Source organism: Microcaecilia unicolor, chromosome 2 (genome assembly GCF_901765095.1).
Source record: "Microcaecilia unicolor chromosome 2, aMicUni1.1, whole genome shotgun sequence".
NCBI classification, from domain to species: Eukaryota; Metazoa; Chordata; class Amphibia; order Gymnophiona; family Siphonopidae; genus Microcaecilia; species Microcaecilia unicolor.
Window position 1 is genome coordinate 170,210,032 of NC_044032.1, and position 21,908 is coordinate 170,231,939.

General features: G+C 42.1%; 1 protein-coding gene across 3 annotated transcripts in view; it reads right to left on the minus strand.

Annotated features, from left to right (window-relative positions):
* The window catches only part of MCC (MCC regulator of WNT signaling pathway), a 571,489-nt gene that overhangs the window by 25,313 nt on the left and 524,268 nt on the right, over nt 1-21,908 (minus strand). For 2 of the 3 annotated variants that reach the window (XM_030193491.1, XM_030193492.1), the window contains exons 14-15: nt 20,508-20,714; nt 17,145-17,242 (exon numbers count right to left, since the gene is read on the minus strand). In XM_030193491.1, the coding sequence (XP_030049351.1) occupies nt 17,145-17,242; nt 20,508-20,714 (305 nt within the window). The remainder of the gene's footprint in view (nt 1-17,144; nt 17,243-20,507; nt 20,715-21,908) is intronic. The other variant, XM_030193493.1, reaches the window with a different exon arrangement.

Here is a 21,908-nt window from a genome sequence, read left to right on the forward strand (position 1 = left end):
AGATCAAAATGGCTTCTGGGACTGCCTGCCCATGCTGGTTCCAGTCTCAAAATGGCTGCTGGGACCTCCCTGAGCAGCTGCACTGGGCAGGAATGAGTGGGGTTCGTTCCTGCCCCCCTGAAGCAGCAACTAGACCACCAGGGCTTTTTAAGGTAGACCCAGGGAGGGTCTACGGGTGGTTGGGCAGGATGGTGGGGGGGGAGTTTACAGTTCAGCTGAAAATGCACTGGCGTTTTTGGCCAAAACACAAACCCATTTGGGCTCTATCGCTCTCTTTTTACCTTTCAGAACTACTTTTTTTTCCTAACTATTGATTGACAAAGAAGGAGACTGAACACACAGGCAAAAAAAGCCAGAAACAGAACGGTTAGAATAAACAATCCTGGAGTTTCAGGTTTCTAAACAAGTTTTAATTACTGTGACACAGAATTTGTTCAATTTTAAGAAAAACTAGAAAAATGCTCATCTGCCCAGGATGTGATCTGGAAAGATAGGGCTCTGCATTCTTGCACACACCTCCATACCGTTTCCCCCAAAATACAGTCTACTGGAATACTAACAGCTCTGCATTCTATCATATCATTACTTGCTTTACTGTTTTGTTTGCCTCTCTCAATTTCAGTTGGCACTACATCAATCAGACCTCTTTTGAAGGGTAGAAATCCTCTGCCTCACACTTTTGCCCTGCCAGAAAAAGGGGCAGATGCAACGATGTGCACATTAGCTTAGTTTTATAGCAGAATTTTGTGAGTGCTCATTGTAAAAACAAGCTTTGGCGCAAGACTTCAGTGTACAAAACATTTAAATCCTATACTATTGAGTATATTAGCTATTCCGCAGATACAAAGAAGTGCACAGAAGCCCAGAAGGCCGAGTGGAATCCTGGGGCTTTAGCACAAGGTCCATTTTTCTGTTTATTGCAAGCATACAGGATCTGCAACTTTTTCTGGCTTCACTGAAGAGGAGATGTGCTAGAACAAAAATTCTGGACTGTTTACAAAATTGATATTTGCAGAAATTGTGTAATGGCATCCAGAGCTACATCTGCATACATTTGTGCATGTGTTGAATGCTATTGTGCGCATAAATAATGTTGGTATTGCACCAATTGTATGCACACAAGAACATCTCAGCACATTTTCTGTGCATGACAAATACACCTGCCAGTGGTACAGCACCATGTGCACATGAGACTGGCATGCTCACCCCATTTGCATTCTATTTGCTTACTGCATCAAGGAGCAATGTTTTTCTTGTGCATTAGGAAACCTTACGCTGAGCTGTAGTGCAGAGCCCTAGCACATGCTTTCTGCATTGGCCCCACTGCCTCCGGAGCTCAGCAATTTATTTTAAAGATAATGATGTTCAAGATACATTTTGTATTCCATTAATGTGCTACAGGGCTGTGAGCACTAACAGTATTCTGAGCACAGCTTCAAGTCCATGACTGCCATTATAAATCAGCCAAATATGGAGGATCAGCAAGCACAATTTTAATAAAACACTATATTTTAAAGTAATTGTGTCATATATTAAACACTGTGGGCTTCAGAATTAGCTGAGGGCATATGCATATAAGAGAAGGGATTTTTTTTATTTCTGACATAGGCAAACAAATAATTAGAATTATTATCTATTGTACCATTTGATGTGATGGATAGTCCAATCTGAATCTAGTCTTCTTTACACTGCAGCAAGGCCCAAGTGCCTGCTTTACCTAAATGTAACTCACTCTGAACTACTGAGAAAGACATGAGCTAAATCCATAATCCCTTTAATGCCATGCAGAGCTTAAGGTATTACCTCCTCTTCCTTATATTCCAGTACAATTCCCTGATTACTTGAAAGCAGCGATGGTAGACTAGTGGTAAAGAGAAATAGGATCCCCATTTCTCTCAACAGCAGACATTTCCTCCTGGAGAAAATAAGGCGTAGGTGCTACAGCTTACCCTGGCAGTAATGATGGTGACTCTTTCCTGGGGCTGGAAGGACTAGGATCCTTGCTTCCCTTAAGAGACAGTAACAGACAGCACGAGGAAGTGACGTCATCACACGAAATGGCAGCCTAGTTGCTTAGCTCCTGAGCCTCTGCCACAACTATTTGAGAATCCAACACCATTGATACCGGTAAATTGTGGGAACAGGTTCTGAAGGGCATACAATACACGTGTGACAATGAGCAAGTCCGCCTCTGTGCAGAAGACCTAGAACGCTCGGCAGGACGACCGGGGAGCAGGGCGGTGAGTCGCCAGCACTTGTCGCAGTCCGACTCAGATTCGGCGTTATCCCTGGCAGAAACGCGAACACCACCACCAAAGAAGGGAATCTGTACCCAGCTGCGAAAATTTCTGATCAGAATTCAGAGAGAGATTAAAACTTCTAAGGAGGAAATTCTGGACAGTATGGCGCCGTTAAGTTCTTCTGACCTCTGTGAGATGGGGGGGAAGGGTTGATGATGTAGAACTGAAACTAGAAAAGCAAGCAGAGACGCTTCAGTCTCACACTACTTTTTATTTATTTATTTACAGTTTTGATAATATACAAGTAGTAAATACTTGCACAGAAAGAAAATTGGCTTCAATTATACATATAAAAGGAAATTAAATTTTAACATATCATCATTAATATTGCCAACTTAATCTAAATTTGCGCTCTGGTGCATAAAATCATCTATGGTGAAGCCCCTACATACATGGACACCCTAATCAACTTGCCACCAAGGAACTCCCACAGCTCCTCACGAATGTACTTAAACCTCCATTACCCAGTATATAATGGACTTAAACACAAAAGCACCTATGCATCAACTTTCTCCTACTCTAGCGCTCATCTCTGGAATGAACTGCCTAAACTGGTGAAACTTACTATTGATCACCCTACTTTCAAAAAGCACCTCAAGACCTTTCTATTTGGCAAAGCGTATGCATCACTCCCGCCAGGCATCTCTACCTTCTGATCTGTCTTACCCCGGTGTCATAGCACTCACCGCTGCTCTCTTTTACTTTACCTCGCTTTGCCTTTTTCCCATTATACTTCTAGGACATTAATTGTTTGACCCCTGACATGCTGTGTTTTTATGTAGATTGTTGTAAGCCACATTGGGCCTGCCCATGGGTGGGAAATTGTGGGATATAAATGCTGTAAATAAATAAATAAAGTCCTCAATATGAGATTCATGATGTACAAATATGGATACAATAATATAGGACAAAATGTCTTTAAGGATTTAACTGTATCTTAGCTTCTTCTTGGTATCTTATTTCTACAAGAGCTATATTTCTTCACCCCTCATTAATCCCTTTCGCTGCCAGAAAGGTTAAAAAGCTGTGAGGGTTCAAAGAAGACAAATTTATTTGTCTGATATTTCATAATGCATTTACAGGGGTACTTCAGGAAAAAGGTTCCACCCAATTGGAGTACACCTGGTCTCATCAAAATAAATCTCTGGCTTCGTTTTTGTGTCTCTTTTGTAACATCTGGGAAGAGCCGAACCTTTAATCCAAGAAAACTTTTTTCTCGATTTTGAAAAAATAATCTCATAAACCAGTTTTTGTCTGGTGTTAATGCAACGATTGCTATCAATGTAGGAGGTGTTATTAATTCATCACTTGTGGTCTCCAATAACTCCCGAGACATCCAGAGCTGGTTTTTCCTGAGATATTTGGTTTTTTAAAGGTAAATAATATATTTGTGTGAATGGGGGTATTACTTCTTCAGTTACCCCTAATATCTAATATATTTTCGAAGCATATCCCTTGGAGATATCCCAAATTGTTTAGGGAAATTTAAAAATCTAATATTGTTATTTCTTGTCACATTTTCTAAAAACTCCGTTCTTCTTCTAAGTATTGTTAAGTCTTTAATCATTATCTCTTGATGTTCATGTAATCTCTTAATTTCCTTTTCAAATTCTTTATGCTGGTTCTTTAAATCTTCCACCCTAATATTCGTTTCTTTTGTCTGTTGGTCTAATCTAATCACTTCTTGAGAAAGCTGTTTTATTTGTGGAGTTAGGGATTTCCTCAAGTCCACAATCAAAGACCACAGTGAGTGTCCAGCGTCACTTCAGTTGGTTTTTCAGTAATAGGAAAATTAAATTGTTATACCTCTGTTCCAGTGGATAATGAAAGTTGCTCCTGTGTTCCCTCACTTAGCTTCCTCCATTCTGGCAAGGTTTCTGATGTTTTCTCCTCACTCTGGCTGCCCCGAACTTCTATGGGCCCAATAGCTCCTGTGGTTTTATTCTCCTCCTTTTCTCCTTTGTCTGCTGCATTCCGTAGCAGACTAGGGGTTCCCAACAGGGGCGTACTGGCTCCAGATGGCTGAGGGGTAGGTGCTCTTCCGTCGGGGCTGAGCAAAAGCTCCAGCCCTAAGCTCTCCGGGAGGTCTCCATTCACCCCACGGGGAGCAAGCGGGCTTCCTTCTGATGTCATAGGAACCTGGGCTCTCTGAATACAATTTCGAATGGTAGGTTGATTAGAGGAAAGACTTTGCCGAACAGGGGCAGAGGAGGGCGGGCGGCCCCTTCTTTTTGGCATTGTCAAACACGAAGTCAGAGCTGCCTCAGAAGCGTCCAATGCAGACGGCAGCCATCTTGAATGAGTCTCACACTACTAACATGCTTGAGTTGGAAAAGAAGTGTGCGGAGATAGCATACAAAATGGATGACTTGGAAAACAGAAGCCGCCAGAATAACCTTCGGTTTAGAGGGGTTCCGGAAGGAGGCCCGACTGAAGAAGTGCAGGTGATTGTTCGCTCTCTATGTGCAATCTTGTTGGGAACGGAAGCAGGAGCAACCCCGGTGGAGCTAGAAAGAGCGCATTGGTCTTTGGGTCGCCGCACACACAACAAGCTGCGGGATATAGTTGTGTGCTTTTGTAAATTTGTGGAGAAAGAGCTTGTACTCGCCCGAGCACGAAATATGCTGGATTTGGAATACAGTGGATCTAAGGTCGCAGTGTACCAGGACCTCTCTCAATATACGCTGCAGCAGAGGAGGCTAATGAAACTGATGCTGGATATATTAAATAAGGAGCAGATTGCATACCGCTGGGGGGTTTCCATTGCAATTTGCGCTGAAGGGTACAAAACATCGAATTGAGTCACTTGCGAGTGCCTGGGAATTACTGCATGTGGCAGGCCTGGTAATGACAGCTGCTCCGCCAAGCATGATGATGGCCCCTTCAACGCGAGCCAGGCTCTAAAGATGGCAGAGGGTGTCTGTGTCCTCTAAGAAGTCTGTGCAAAAACCCAGGGCTTATTCAGTGGTATCTGGATTCAAAATTAACATGACTAAGTCAGTGCCCCCAATGTCACTTTGCCATCAAGGTTAGTGGGTACACTGCAGGACTCATTTTCATTTCGCCGGGCAGCAAAAGGAATCCGTTACTTGGGAGTCATGTTGAGTCCGTGTTTCTCAGCTTTGTATTCCGCAATTTACCCAGGTGTGCTTAGAGCACTAGTCCGGGACCTGGAGAGATGGGGGAACCTGACCTTGTCCTGGTTTGGTAGAATAGTCACGATTAAAATGAACATATTACCCTGTCTCCTGTACTTGTTCCAGGTACTCACTGCAGATACCAAGGACGACTCTTTCTACTCTGCAAGACCGCATAATGTGTTTCATTTGGGCAGGAAAGCGCCCGCGACTCCCTCGGTCATTCTTATACCAAGACAGGAAAAAGGGCGGGATGGGAGTCCCAAATATTTACTAGTATTATAGGGCAGCTCAGGCGCGCGCAGCAATATAGTGCTATCATGCATTGCCACACAAGTTGTGGGTACATTTGGAACAATTCTCATTGGGTTCCAGGCCATTGGGGGTATTAGTGTGGCTTCCCCGAAAGCATAGGATCAGGGATGTGCCCATCGATTTACACTACCTTTTATTACTGGGACACATTTTTTGCATGCCTGGAGAGCAATCTGTCTCATTTGTTGCCTATAGACTATAATCCTCTTTTCCCTCCGGGGAATGTACAGAGTGTGTTCACTAGATGGTACAGGCCTGAAGACCTGGGGTCATATGTTTGAGGAGTCTCTGCAAGCATTTTCTCTTTTGGAAGAGGAGTATCCATGTATTGCACACGACAGGTTTGCTTATCTCCAGATTTCACACTTCCTGAGGGGGGAAATCTATTTGTTCGCTGGTAACGATGGAGGACTCCTTCTTGGAAGACTTATGTGCGGACCCCAGGTCCACGAGAGGGTTGATATTCTGTCTTTATAAGCATATTTGCTCTAAATCTCCAGTGTACACCCTCCATAGGAGGAATTGGAAGCGTGAGCTAGGACTGGAGCTGAGGGACGACGAGTGGGGGACCATGGAAAGGGCCTTGAAGAGGGTGTCTCTTCATGTGCCTCTTAGAGAAAATGCTGTTAAAGTACTATTTTGCTGGTACCTAACACCTGCTCGACTCCGGCGCATTTACCCAGTGCAGTCGGGCATTTGTTGGAGGGGATGTGGAGAAGCTGGCACAATGGGCCACATGTGGTGGTCTTGTGTAAAAGTAAGAGCCTTTTGGAAAGCAATACATGGTAGGTTACTGATATGGCTGGGGTTATCTCTGCCTTGGGCACCAGTTTATTTTTTATTCCCTAAAAAGATTCCGGGTCTAGCACCTGTTAATGCTGTTTTGGTAGGGTATGCAATGAGTGCGGCCCGTGTAATAGTGGCTGCGCATTGGAAGCAGAATTCAGTGCCTCCGCTGGCGAAGTGGCTTAATAAACTGTGGTATATCTGTGAAATGGAGCGGCTCTTAGCAAAGTGTCGGCACCAGATACATATATGGGAAGCCACATGGGAATCTTTTATTTCACATTGCATAGTCTGAGTATTGTAGGGCCTTGGTCTGGGAAATTATTAGTCTGTTTACCTAGATGACAGAGTGGGGTTGGGGGGGGGGGGAGAGGGGACTGGGGTTATGGGTAATTTGTTCCTGAAATACAGAAAAACTCAAGAAGAGGAACACCGGATGAAATGGAAAGAAGCAGAGAGAGAGATACGTCTGGCAAAAGCGCAAGCGGAAGAACAAATGGCTAGAAATGTAAGGAGGGGTGACAAAATTTTCTTCAGGTATATTAGTGAAAGGAGTATGACTAAAAAGGGAATTGTGAGACTGAAAGATGCTGCAAACCGCTATATAGATAATGATGAAGAAAAAGCAAATTTGCTAGATACTTTTGTTCTGTTTTCACAGAAGAAAATCCTGGAGAAGGACCGCGATTGACTGGCAAAAGTACATATGAGAATGGAGTGGATATAGCACCGTTCACAGAAGAGAGTGTGTATGAACAACTTGAAAATCTAAAGGTTGACAAAGCCATGGGACCAGACGGGATCCACCCCAGGATATTGAGGGAGCTCAGAGTGGTTCTGGCGGGTCCTCTTAAAGATTTGTTTAATAAATTCTTGGAGACGGGAAAGGTTCCGTGGGATTGGAGAACGGCGGATGTGGTCCCTCTTCACGAAAGTGGTGATAGGGAAGAAGCTGGAAACTACAGGCCGGTAAGCCTCATCTCGGTTATTGGAAAAGTAATGGAAGCAATGCTGAAGGAAAGGATAGTGAATTTCCTGGAAGGCAATAAGTTGCAAGATCCGAGACAACATGGTTTTACCAAAGGTAAATCGTGCCAAACGAATCTCATTGAATTCTTTGACTGGATGACTGGAAAACTGAATCATGGACGTGCTATAGACGTAATCTACTTAGATTTCAGCAAAGCTTTTGATACGGTTCCCCACAGGAGGCTCTTCAATAAACTGGACAGGCTGAAGATAGGACCTGACATGGTGAACTGGATTAGGAACCGGTTGACAGACAGACGCCAGAGGGTGGTGGTAAATGGAATTCGCTTGGATGAGGGAAAGGTGAGTAGTGGAGTGCCTCAGGGATCGGTGCTGGGGCCAATTCTGTTCAATATATTTGGGAGTGATATTGCCGAAGGTTTAGAAGGAGAATTTTGCCTTTTTGTGGATGATAATACGATTTGTAACAGAGTGGACACCCAGGAGGGAGTGGAAAACATGAAAAAGGATCTGCAGAAGCTAGAAGAATAGTTTAACTTTTGGCAAATAAAATTCAATGTGAAGAAATGCAAAGTGATGTACTTAGGGAGTAGAAATCCACGGGAGACGTACGTGTTAGGCAGTGAGAGTCTGATATGTACAGAAGGGAAGAGAGATCTTGGGGTGATAGTATCTGAGGATCTGAAGTCGACAAAACAGTGTGACAAGGCAGTGGCTGTAGTTAGAAGGTTGCTAGGCTGTATAGAAGTGTGACCAGCAGAAGAAAGGAGGTGTTGATGCCCCTGTATAAGTCGTTGGTGAGGCCCCGCCTGGAGTATTGTGTTCAGTTTTGGAGGCCGTATCTTGCTAAGGATGTAAAAAGAATTGAAGCAGTGAAAAGAAAAGCTACGAGAATGGTATGGGATTTGCGTTACAAAACGTATGAGGAGAGACTTGCTGACCTGAATATGTATATCCTTGAGGAAAGGAGAAACAGGGAAAAGATATGATACAGACGTTCAAATATTTGAAAGGTATAAATCCGCAAATGAACCTTTTCTGGAGACGGGAACTAGAGGACGTGAAATAAAGACTGAAGGGGGGCAGACTCAAGAAAAATGTCAGGAAGTATTTTTTCACTGAGAGAGTGGTGGATACTTGGAATGCCGTCCCATGGGAGGTGGTGATGAAAACGGTAACGGAATTCAAAAATGCGTGGGATAAACATAAAGGAATCCTGTTCAGAAGGAATGGATCCTCAGAAGCTTAGTGGAGATTGGGTGGCAGAGCCGGTGGGGGAGGCGGGACTAGTGGTTGGGAGGCAGGGCTAGTGCTGGGCAGACTTCTACGGTCTGTGCCCTGAAAATGGCAGATATAAATCAAGGTCAGGTATACACATAAAGTAGCACATATGAGTTTATCTTGTTGGGCAGACTGGATGGACCATACAGGTCCTCTGCCGTCATCTACTATGTTACTATGTAAGTTGTTTAGGGAATAAAATGGAAAACAAAAATCTCCAGAAGTTTGATTGAGCAATGTTGCGCTACTTTGGATTGTGCGGAAGGCATTTTTGTTGAATCTTGTGCCCCCTTTTATTTTGTGCATGTCATTGATAATTGGATGTGCCAAGATTGCATAATGCTGTAAGTGATATGTTGTATGTTTTGCCCACTTGTTTGAACTATCAATAAAAACTTCTGGCAAAAAAAAAAAAAGGAGAGACAGTAACAGACTTTAAGATAGACTTGGGAAAATCCACTGCTTATTTCTAGAAATAGAAAATAGATAAGTGTGTGTCACATAGTATGATATAACTTAAATTTTTGGGGATGTCTCATAGATAATAGTTTGGCTGTATGTTATGACAAAATATTTTTGTCTGGCAGCCGTAGCAGTTTTTAATCATTGACTACCCCCTCCATCCAAAATATGATAAATTGTAATAAAGGTGAATATCATGTAAAAAGTACTTAGAGCACACACTTATAATGGTAGGAAGAAAACTATTTGTACAACCACCAATCAATCAACAAAATAACTTATCTTGTGTATTTTGTGAATATAATAAGGAGCAACCAGGAACCTTCGTTATCCCGACAGGACCTGTTTCGCCAAATTGCTTTGTCAAGGGATAATCCTGCAAAGCCATCAATATATAACAAAGAATTAATTAAACAAATTACACCAAGAATGTTAATACATGTGTCATCTCTAAATGATATATTGATGACATCTTCATGTTATGGCAGGGGAATACCAACTATTTACTGGACTTTTTTGCGTGGCTGAACTGTTGTCATCCTAAAATTCAGTTCACTATGACTTTTTCAGCAGAGACCATACATTTTCTAGATGTGGAAGTGATAAAAATAAAGAGTGGTTTTTTGACTAAAGTATACTCTAAACCCACCGATAGGAACACCATTTTAGAATATGGAAGCTGTCATCCGAGACATTTAAGAGACAGCTTGCCGTTTTCACAGTTCCTTCGTTTTAGAAGAATTTGCACTTCCGATACTGATTTTGTCACTCAATCCACTAAATTTTCCAATGAACTCCTGTCGCGTGGCTATCCTAAATCTGTCCTAAAACGTGCGTTTCGTCGAGCTAAATACAACAACAGAAACCTGTTATTGAAGACCAAAGAACAAGTTCACCCTGACGAATCAACTATGACATGTGTAATGCGTTTTGTCCCTAAAGGTGAAAGAATAACTAAGATTATTAAACAACACTGGGACATCATGCGTACACATCCCCTTTTTAAAGAGCTGGGAGTCAGGATAGCTTTTTCCCGGGCAAGGAATTTAAAGGAGATCTTAAGTCCTGCAATGCTACCAGTGACAAATACAGTAGAGCAGTCTATTAAACTTGGTCATTACAAATGCAACAAAAAAAGTTGCAAAACTTGTGAGTTAACTATTGAAACAGATAGTTTCTGCCACAAGAATCACATCCATAAATTACTTAATTACACTACCTGTCAGACGACTCACATCGTATATAGCATTCGGTGCCCTTGCGATAAAATCTATATAGGTAAATCCAGCAGGTCGCTTAATGTCCGCATGACTGAACACAGATCTAGAATCATGGCAAGAAATATAGGTGCTCCATTAGTGCAACATTGCATGGACAAAGGTCACACAGTAGACATGCTCAGATGTCAAGTTATAGAACATGTAACTACACATTCGAGGGGAGGCGATCGCAACAGGAAATTGTCACAGCGTGAATCTTATTGGATTTTTAATCTAGATACGATCGAACCAGGAGGTTTAAATACATATATGCATTGGGGTTGCTTTCTATAAGGTTGCAGCGTATCACGTTTAGCCGATTCACAGATGACGTTTACGGCATTAATGACGCACGGGAAGCACTCAGCAGTTCCGGTGCTGACTCTTTATATAGAAAAGAACGCCGCCGCCATCTTTGCATTAAGATAGAGTGAGCATAAGATATACCAGGAAGCTGGAACCGTAAGTCTTGAGCTTAGTTTTCTAGGAGGATTTCATTTAGAGATGACACATGTATTAACATTCTTGGTGTAATTTGTTTAATTAATTCTTTGTTATATATTGATGGCTTTGCAGGATTATCCCTTGACAAAGCAATTTGGCGAAACAGGTCCTGTCGGGATAACGAAGGTTCCTGGTTGCTCCTTATTATATTCACAAAATACACAAGATAAGTTATTTTGTTGATTGATTGGTGGTTGTACAAATAGTTTTCTTCCTACCATTATAAGTGTGTGCTCTAAGTACTTTTTACATGATATTCACCTTTATTACAATTTATCATATTTTGGATGGAGGGGGTAGTCAATGATTAAAAACTGCTACGGCTGCCAGACAAAAATATTTTGTCATAACATACAGCCAAACTATTATCTATGAGACATCCCCAAAAATTTAAGTTATATCATACTATGTGACACACACTTATCTTTGAGAAGAAATTAGCGTTGGAAGCAAAAATACATAGTAAAAACTTTTTAGATACATTAAAAGCAGGAAACCGGCCAAAGAGTCGGTTGGGCCGCTGGACGAAAATGGTGTTAAAGGGGCGATCAAGGAGGACAAAGCCGTAGCGGAGAAATTAAATGAATTCTTTGCTTCGGTCTTCACCGAGGAGGATTTGGGGGGGACACTGGTGCCGGAAAGAATATTTGAAGAGGGGGAGTCGGAGAAACTAAACAAATTCTCTGTAACCTTGGAGGATGTAATGGGTCAGTTCAGCAAGCTGAAGAGTAGTAAATCACCGGGACCTGATGGTATTCATCCCAGAGTATTAATAGAACTAAAAAATGAACTTGCGGAGCTACTGTTAGAAATATGCAATCTGTCCCTAAAATCGAGTGTAATACCGGAAGACTGGAGGGTAGCCAATGTTACTCCGATTTTTAAGAAAGGTTCCAGAGGAGATCCGGGAAATTATAGACCGGTGAGTCTGACGTCGGTGCCAGGCAAGATGGTGGAGGCTATTATTAAGAATAAAATTGCAGAGCATATACAAAAACATGGACTGATGAGACAAAGTCAGCACGGATTTAGTGAAGGGAAGTCTTGCCTCACCAATCTAATGCATTTTTTTGAGGGGGTAAGCAAACATGTGGACAATGGGGAGCCGGTTGATATTGTATATCTGGATTTTCAGAAGGCGTTTGACAAAGTGCCGCACGAAAGACTCCTGAAGAAATTGCAGAGTCATGGAATCGGAGGTAGGGTATTATTATGGATTAAGAACTGGTTGAAAGATAGGAAGCAGAGAGTAGGATTGCGTGGCCAGTATTCTCAGTGGAGGAGGGTAGTTAGTGGGGTCCCGCAGGGGTCTGTGCTGGGTCCGTTGCTTTTTAATGTATTTATAAATGACCTAGAGATGGGAATAACTAGTGAGGTAATTAAATTCGCCGATGACACAAAATTATTCAGGGTCGTCAAGTCGCAGGAGGAATGTGAACGATTACAGGAGGACCTTGCGAGACTGGGAGAATGGGCGTGCAAGTGGCAGATGAAGTTCAATGTTGACAAGTGCAAAGTGATGCATGTGGGTAAGAGGAACCCGAATTATAGCTACGTCTTGCAAGGTTCCGCGTTAGGAGTTACGGATCAAGAAAGGGATCTGGGTGTCGTCGTCGATGATACGCTGAAACCTTCTGCTCAGTGTGCTGCTGCGGCTAGGAAAGCGAATAGAATGTTGGGTGTTATTAAGAAGGGTATGGAGTCCAGGTGTGCGGATGTTATAATGCCGTTGTATCGCTCCATGGTGCGACCGCACCTGGAGTATTGTGTTCAGTACTGGTCTCCGTATCTCAAAAAAGATATAGTAGAATTGGAAAAGGTACAGCGAAGGGCGACGAAAATGATAGTGGGGATGGGACGACTTTCCTATGAAGAGAGGCTGAGAAGGCTAGGGCTTTTCAGCTTGGAGAAGAGACGGCTGAGGGGAGATATGATAGAAGTGTATAAAATAATGAGTGGAATGGATCGGGTGGATGTGAAGCGACTGTTCACGCTATCCAAAAATACTAGGACTAGAGGGCATGAGTTGAAGCTACAGTGTGGTAAATTTAAAACGAATCGGAGAAAATTTTTCTTCACCCAACGTGTAATTAGACTCTGGAATTCATTGCCGGAGAACGTGGTACGGGCGGTTAGCTTGACGGAGTTTAAAAAGGGGTTAGATAGATTCCTAAAGGACAAGTCCATAGACCGCTATTAAATGGACTGGAAAAATTCCTCATTTTTAGGTATAACTTGTCTGGAATGTTTTTACGTTTGGGGAGCGTGCCAGGTGCCCTTGACCTGGATTGGCCACTGTCGGTGACAGGATGCTGGGCTAGATGGACCTTTGGTCTTTCCCAGTATGGCACTACTTATGTACTTATGTATTTTCTACTTTTCGTTTTTGGTTGTTGAGTTTTGATAACTTAATAAGTAGAACGCCTAATCCTTTTTACAGTATTTCTAGAAATAAGCAGCATAAAGAGCAAAGTTACTCACCTGTAGCAGATGTTCTCCTAGGACAGCAGGCCAAGTATTCTCACATCTAGGTGACATCATCCAACGGAGCCTGGAGCAGATGCTGTCTAGCATATACAGCAAAGTAGAAAATTATAACAGCGTCCCAAGATGCATTTGTGAGTGCCTTTCCGCCCGATATGCGAGCGCAGGTCCCTCAGTAGAATAATACAGCTGAAGGAATACAGCTCCTAGGGGAGATGGGAGGGTATGTGAGAATACCTGGCCTGCTGTCCTCGGAGAACATCTGCTACAGGTGAGTAACTTCGCTTTCTCCGAGGACAAGCAGGCCATTAGTAGGCTCACCGAAAACAATGCTAGGACAACAGGGACTCAAGGCCTTGAAGTCAATCAACCTTAAACTATATACAAACTAACTGTGAAAATGGTGGGGGAGAGGAGAGAGTGCATTCTGGCACAAGAGAACGCCTTCCTCTGCTTCCCCCTATGTCCTCCCAGGCTGGCCTGAAGCTTAAACAAGACTAAACACAGTCCCTACAGGCATAGACATGCACTAAATCTGTCTTTTAAAGGGAACTACACCAATCATTAACAATACTAACATGGGATGACAAAAGTATCAGTGTTAAAGTATTCAATCCAAAGCAAAAATAAGAGTTAATCTCCTGGCAGACCCTCAGTAGGTAACATGTATAGAAATAAAGAGAGAGCATCCGAATCAAGAACACAAACAACCAGAACAGCAATTTCTTCTCAGTCACTCTATACATAGTTGTGTTTCACTGCTCCGAGTTTAATCATCAGTCCCTTTAATATCAAGTCACGTTCTTTAATTATTTTAAAGAATACAAATAAAAGCAGTGGTCATCTAACATACCATGCAGTCATCCTCATTTGGTATTTTAGACCACTCTTCTACAGGGGACTGGCATTCCTCCAAAACTGTATTAGGTGTCTGCCATCATTCTCCAGGTATTACACAGCTTGCCATGTGTTAAATGCAAGCTGTGTTTTCAGTTTGCATAATAATGATGTACTTTGCATACATGCTTCCTGGTCTTTTTTATCTGTTGTTACAACCTAGGCTCTGCATCATATACTCTCCTAATTGTTCTCCTGGTAGTTATATTATTGTAAACTGCTTATTTAGTATACTGTAAATTAAAAAAAAATCTAAAGATGAAATGTGAAATAGGCATCCTTTTCGTATTGTTATTTTGTAGCTTGTGTTGTGGTAAATTAATATGCATTAAAGGCAAATAACATGGGATTTTTCCACTTAATATGCATTAAATAGCAAAATTACTGTGTTACTCCCTTATATCATGTTACTAACCACCTCTCTAAATATCATAGTATCAGACAGTAACACTCAGAATGCAAGTCTGCTAGAAGATGCTACTCACTATTGAAAAGCATATGTATAAATAAAACCATTAGTCAAGAAAGACGATTAGCTTTTGAAGAAACTACCAATATTACCCCTTAAGAGTGAGTAAGTGTGAGTGTGTGTGCTTTCTTTTAGCTTTACCTATCTTTAAACTTAACTACCTTGCTTTCCTTTACATTGATGGAGTTCCTTTCCTGTTTTCTACGTTAGCCTGCACATCGCTCTGTTCTGCCTGTCAAGCTAGAGCGGCAAAGTTTTGCAAATAAAAAATAAATAAATGATCAACGTATAGGACATTATCATGTTTAGAATGTTAGAACTGAGAAACAGATGCTTGGGATAATGAGTTTCCCCCAAAGCAGATTTTTCAAAACACTGCCCATTTCAGGGATGAGGATTATTTGAGATTACAGTCTGAACCATCATCGGTTATCACCTATCACTGAGCTAAATACATTTTAAATTTCATGACCTGGAGTTCCAAGTGCCATTGCACATAAGTTGATACTACTATATAAATGATTTGAAGATTGTATTATGGATTTTTCACATTTAATGACATTTTTTGCACTTAAAAAGATTTTTTTTTTTGGGGGGGGGGCATTTGAGATTGCAACATTTTATACAGTACATATGTTTTTCAATAGCAAGAGATGTCTGCTAGCACACGGATGATTTGATGAAGTTTAAATCTTAGTGTACACTAAAGTCTTGATTAACTGACTTTTGGTAATCTGACTATCCAGCATATCTGACAGACCCCCCCCCCCCCCGGTGACATCATCCTATTTATATTAAAAATCTAAATAAATTTGATGATGTCACCGGGTGGGGGGGGGGGGGTTGTTTTATAACAATTCTTGAAAATCAGAAACACTGTGCCTTTGTTTATGCAGTGTCTTTCGTATTATCCTGTTTAGGTCGGATAATTGAGATTGACTTCAGTAGGACGTTTCTGCTACAGTACAATCAGGAAGTTTTGTGGTGACTCAAAACATTTACTATGTCTTATTACTATTATTGATGTTGAGTGGGTAAGGCTGAAGGTATTGGCTGGTAATGAGGAGGCTGGTGATTAGGTTGAATATTCTGCATTGTGTGTATTGTAAATCACTTTCAGGCTCATTTTCTAAAGAGAAGGATGCCCATCTTTCGACACAAATCGGAAGATGGGCGTCCTTCTCACAGGGTCGCCCAAATCGGCATAATCGAAAGCTGATTTTGGGCGCCTCCAACTGCTTTCCGTCACGGGGATGACCAAAGTTCACGGGGGCATGTCGGAGGCATAGCGAAGGCAGACTTGGGCGTGCCTAACACATGGGCGTCCTCGACCCATAATGGAAAAAAAAAGGGCGTCCCTGACGAGCATGTGGACGACTTTACCTGGTCCTGTTTTTCTTACAACCAAGGCACAAAAAGGTACTCAAACTGACCAGATGACCACTGGAGAGAATCGGGGATCACCTCCCCTTACTCCCCCAGTGGTCACTAACTCCCTCCCACCCTCAAAAAACATCTTTAAAAATATTTTGTGTCGGCCTCAAATGTCATACTCCGGTCCATCACAGCAGTATGCAGGTCCCTGGAGCAGTTTTAGTGGGTGCAGTGCACTTCAGGCAGGCGCACCCAGGCCCATCCCCCCCCTACCTGTTACACTTGTGGTGGTAAATGTGAGCCCTCCAAAACCCACCACAAACCCACTGTACCCACATCTAGGTGCCCCCCTTCACCCATAAGGGCTATAGTAGTGGTGTACTGTTGTGGGTAGTGGGTTTTGGGGTGGGGGGGTTGGGGGGCTCAGCAAACAAGGTAAGGGAGCTATGTACCTGGGAGCAATTTCTGAAGTCCCCTGCAGTGCCCCCCAGGGTGTCCGGTTGGTGTCCTGGCATGTCAGGGGAACCAGTGCACTACGAATGCTGGCTCCTCCCATGACCAAAGGGCTTGCATTTGGTCGTTTCTGAGATGGGCGTCCTTGGTTTCCATTATCGCCGAAAATCAGAAATGACCAAGTCTAGGGACGACCATCTCTAAGGTCAACCTAAATGTTGAGATTTGGGCGTCCCCGACCGTATTATCGAAACGAAAGATGGATGTCCTCTTGTTTCGATAATATGGGTTTTCCCGCCCCTTCACTGGGACGTTTTGCGAGGACGTCCTCAGCAAAATTTGGGCGTCCCTTTCAATTATGCCCCTCTTTGGGTCTTCTTTAGAGATGATTCATAAAACTGATTAAAGCAATATGTTCTCCTAGCATATTTACCTCCTCAGTGCATTGGTTAGCTCTGTAGCCAGTTCGCTGTCATTGAAGGTTTTCAGCTCAGCCAGAGTCAAGGGCGCGGTTGTCCCATCAGCACAGTCCTGTGAAGCACAAGATGAGTTAGTGGGCTGAGGTTTAGCAGCAGTAATGTAATCAGGATAATGGGTTGATCACAGGAGTGCAAATGCTCTGATTCGGGACCTAAAGTCTGCTCACAGGTCAGTGTGTCTCATGGAAGCTTTAATATAGTATAGAATCCCTGCAACAGAGCACCTGAAAAGAAATGCAGTTCACAAGGCACTATAGAACTGTCATCTCTAAAAATCTTTATTTTTCCCATCCCAAAAGACATATCCTCGCAACTGGTATCACAATAGTAGTCCAATCTTCCATTTAGCAAGTTCAGTGCTAGAGCAGTCAGCACTTCTTAAGAGCAACACATGGTTCAATATTTAAACTTGGTGGTCAGCAGCATTTCTTTTAAATGCCAGCCATGGATATTCAGAACTGGCTGCTATCTGTATGTTGGCACTGAAAATCCACGTATTTCACCAATTGCAACTTGATCTGCAAAATGGACATATTCAATGCCTATTTCTGGAAAACTACTCAGACAGTACCAGACTGGTCTGGGAACGCAGCCGGAAAATATCTGGACAGTGGTGATATTCAGGACCAGCGTCTGGCTAACTGCCCTGCTAACTCACAACAGCTTTTTTGCTGTCCTAAGTTACCCAAATATTGCCACTATTCAGATAGTTGTGGTTGTGCACAGGCTCTCCCCCGGTGCTATCTGGATAGCACTGAGGGAGTCCTTAATGATTTTTAATAGTATCATTCAGATGATGCTGCTGAAGGCCAGTGACTGGCCTTGGTTAGCAAGTGGTGCTACCTGGTTAAATGCTTTTAAACTCTGAGTCCACGACTGTGCACTATTTTCTACTGTCCGCTAAATGATTTCTCTCCATTGCAGTCTGTTCAGAACTCAGCAGCATGACTCATTTTCCTTTAATGTCAATATGACCTTGTAACCTCTCTCTAGCCAGATTAAAATCCAGCCTGAAAAATGAACCTTTTTGAGGTACTGCTTTTAACGCTTAAATCGACTCATGTCACATGTGGTCTCTTTTCCTTGTCCATAAGCTGTTCCCCTAGAGGTACTCTCAATAGGTCTCATTCCTTACGATTTGCTCCAGTCTTTTAACTTCGGCTCTATGTCTTGTATCTGTTTTATTAGTGTAAGCTTCAAGAAGCAAGGACTGCCTATTATATTATACTTGTGTATAAAGCATGTAACCTCTACCTAGTTCTGCATATACCTGATAGAGCTATGCAAATGACTGTATTATATTAATAATGCATAAAAATAATTTTAAAATGTATAAAGGGGTATCATACCTTGACCCACGTAACTTTTAGTGCCATTTATCGAATAGTGTTTAGCGTGTTTTGTTTTGGTGCTGATTTTTCGGTGCCATTATAGAATTGAGTCCTTTGTGTATATAACACACACTCTAAGAAAAAGGAGCACTATATTTAAATAGTGTGCTCTCTTATTTGTGAACATTTGTTTCAAATGACAACCCACTCTCCTAGTATGGATATTAACAGCCAGTCAGAGAAAGTGGGCCAATGAACCCTTAGTTGCAGTCATCTACTATGTTACTATATGGAGTCTTACAATCTATAGGCCCTACAACTTACAGGTGACACTCAGACTGAGAAAAATATATTTAATTTAAGACAGACAAAGCTGTATGTTACTCCTGTACACAAATTGTTGAATATAGAACTTCTAGGTTTATCACAGAGATGTCATCATGGATAAATTCACGTTAAGGCACTGGTGTAGTCCTAGAGGTACCATACATAATAACTAAAGCCATTTTCTGAGGGGTATTTTAAAACATTCTGTTTATTCATATCTCTTAGTATCAGTGGCAACAGGACTGAATGAACAGCAGAACAGCCTGGGTCATCTGGAAAAATCTTAACCATATTTATCTTTGGTCTAACAACAACAACAACAATGGAGTCAATTTTCTATGAGATCTAGCTGGCTACATCCTGTCAGATGAAAATGTTACCCCATATAAAAAGTAGAATCTAGATTTAGTCACTGAAAAAAAAGTGTGGCTTCAAAGTGCTTCTATGGTTGTGAGTTAGTTAACCCTCAGTGCAGAAAAGGTTGGCATGAAGTTAGTACTCCTTTATTTACTAAGGGCACCGATATTCAGACCACAGGAGGCAGTCCGCATAAGTGCCATAATTGGCACTGACCCCGAATGGTCAATGCCGGGCTGTTTCTGGTGACTGGTACTGAATTTCTGGGCTTTTTTTTTGGTTAGCTCAAACTTAACTAGCTAAGTGAATATTCAGAGCTGGCTGACTACGTTTATAGCGGCCATAGATAGGACTGTTTAGATAGTCTGCTTTGACCACTAAACTTAGCCAGCCAGCGCCTGAATATTCGGCTAGCCGCTATGCACTAACCACAAATATTCAGCAGAGATAACTACCTCCCGCTATTAGTGGTTAACCAGCTAAATGCTGGCCGGTTAAATAGCGCTGAATATTGTCTGGCAAGTCTTTTTCCTGATTCTGTATCCATGTTAAAACCACTTGCAAATTAGGTCTTAAGTTTTAGCCGGATACATTCAGACTTTGAAAATAAGTCATCACAACCTGGATGACTGAGTTGCAACTGAAATGAAGTTTACGATGGCTGGTTGAAAATCATTCCTTACTAATCCAATGTAGGTGATTCATGTCATGTGAGAAGAACAACTGCACGTTGATGTTTTACTCATTACCCCTTTCAGTTTCCCAATGTAGTGACTTAGGTAGAGTTTTAGCTGTGATTCTATCATTTTACACTTTTGAATTAATAAAGAACCAATTTCTGTCATAAATTAGTAAACACAGCAGCTGTCAACAGTTAAGTACCATCTGATCCACCCACCTGTCCACCCTGGCTTTACTCCACCTCTGTTCATTATCATCACTCTCTGTGTTTGTCTCACACATGATGGAACTTTTCACTAGTTTTGGTTATCACCACCAATCACACCACTATCCTCTCAACAATTTCTGAAAATTCACCTGACAGTGTTTACTCGTTAAATAATAGACTTGATGTTGAATAATGCTTGAGCGCCATTTTGTAAAATCAATGGTAGCACATTCTTTGCCATTAAATATGCAATTAAAGAACTATTAAAGCAAATGTTACTAAAATGTCCCCCTCCCCCCCAATAGTGTCTGCTTACCCTTACTTTAAAATAACAAAACTGAACCACTAAGCCTCAGCTACCCACAACATGTGTGCACGCCATCTGATCTGCTTTAGCAATAGTAGTGCCGGACCTTGCCTATTTTGTCTTTGCTGCTGCTGCTGGTTGAGCTGAGTGATCTCATTCTCTGCTCCTTATGTTCCTCCACCTCAGACTTCAAGTGCTCAATGTGCACCAGGTAGGCCTGTTCTTGGGCATCTCGGGTGCTTAACTTCAGCTCCAGTGCCTTCTTTTCTTTCTCCAGCAGGTAGAGTTGTGCCTTGAGCTCAGCCATCTCTTCCTATGGAGGAAGCAAGAGATACCTCATTCTCCAGGATAGAAAGGGGGGAGAGAGAGAACTAGGCTCATGTAGTAAAGAAAATCAAGGTTGGCTTCCTGTCAACATGGGGACTCAAACTTAACTTGCAAAATTATCTATACTATCATTCACCAAGTCTCCGAACAAGAAACCAACGTGAAGTCGGATGGATTTTGTAGACATAAGTCTTGGCGTACATACAGAGAAAATCATTAAGTATTGAGAGTTTGCTTTAAAGGAAATAATTTCTTCCACTCTAATCCCCCACTCCCCCAGCACAAATACTGATGCAGAAGTTTGCAAAATAAGCTAATGTTTAAATCATCTTTGAAAAGTAAGATGTTCATGGTGCAACACAACTGTATTCACCCCCTCAGACATGTGGATCAAGGGCATATTTTTCTGTAACGTGTGTGCCTATAATTTTTTCATATAGTTTGTCTTCTAACTTGCTGTTTTTGAGTAAGCAACACTTCCCATTCTTTTCCTCTAAAGGTGCCCTGGCAGCAGTGCAGTGTGAAACTTTCATACAGTACAGGCTCTGTTTTTTTGCAGAGTTGAACTGCCAGATTCGTTCCTATCTTCAAAAGCCACATTTTCCAGGGCTTCCCAGCAAGACACCAAGGGCCCTGTTTAGAAGCTAGAAGCGAGCTGGCATTTTTAGCACGTGCTAAATGCTAGAGACACCCATAGGAATTCATGGGCATCTCTAGCGTTTAGCGCACGTTAATTTTTAACGCATGATAAAAACGCTAGTGCGCCTTGGTAAACAGGGTCCTAAGATTGTCTTATCTCATTTCAATATAAATAAGAGAGGGTGGTGGCACCCGGCAGACTGATCGATTTACTCAAGCATGAATCCTCCAGGGCAAGAATCCACTTCACCTACAAGGTGCTACCAGCCTCTCTGGTGGTTTGATAATAGAGACTAACACCAGGGTTGTTGTTTTTTTGTTTTTGTTTCCTGTGCCACATCTACAAATATTTGTTTTGTTCTGCTTGTTTAAAAAAGTTTTTTTTTCTTCTGGGGGGGGGGGGGGGGGCAATGGTGTAAATAGTGCAACACCACTATGTTGCTATGTTTATTCTAATTTACTATACTGCCTAATTTGAGAAGTCTAGGTAGGGTTACCATATTTTTTCTCCCAAAAAGGAGGACACATGCCCCGCCACACC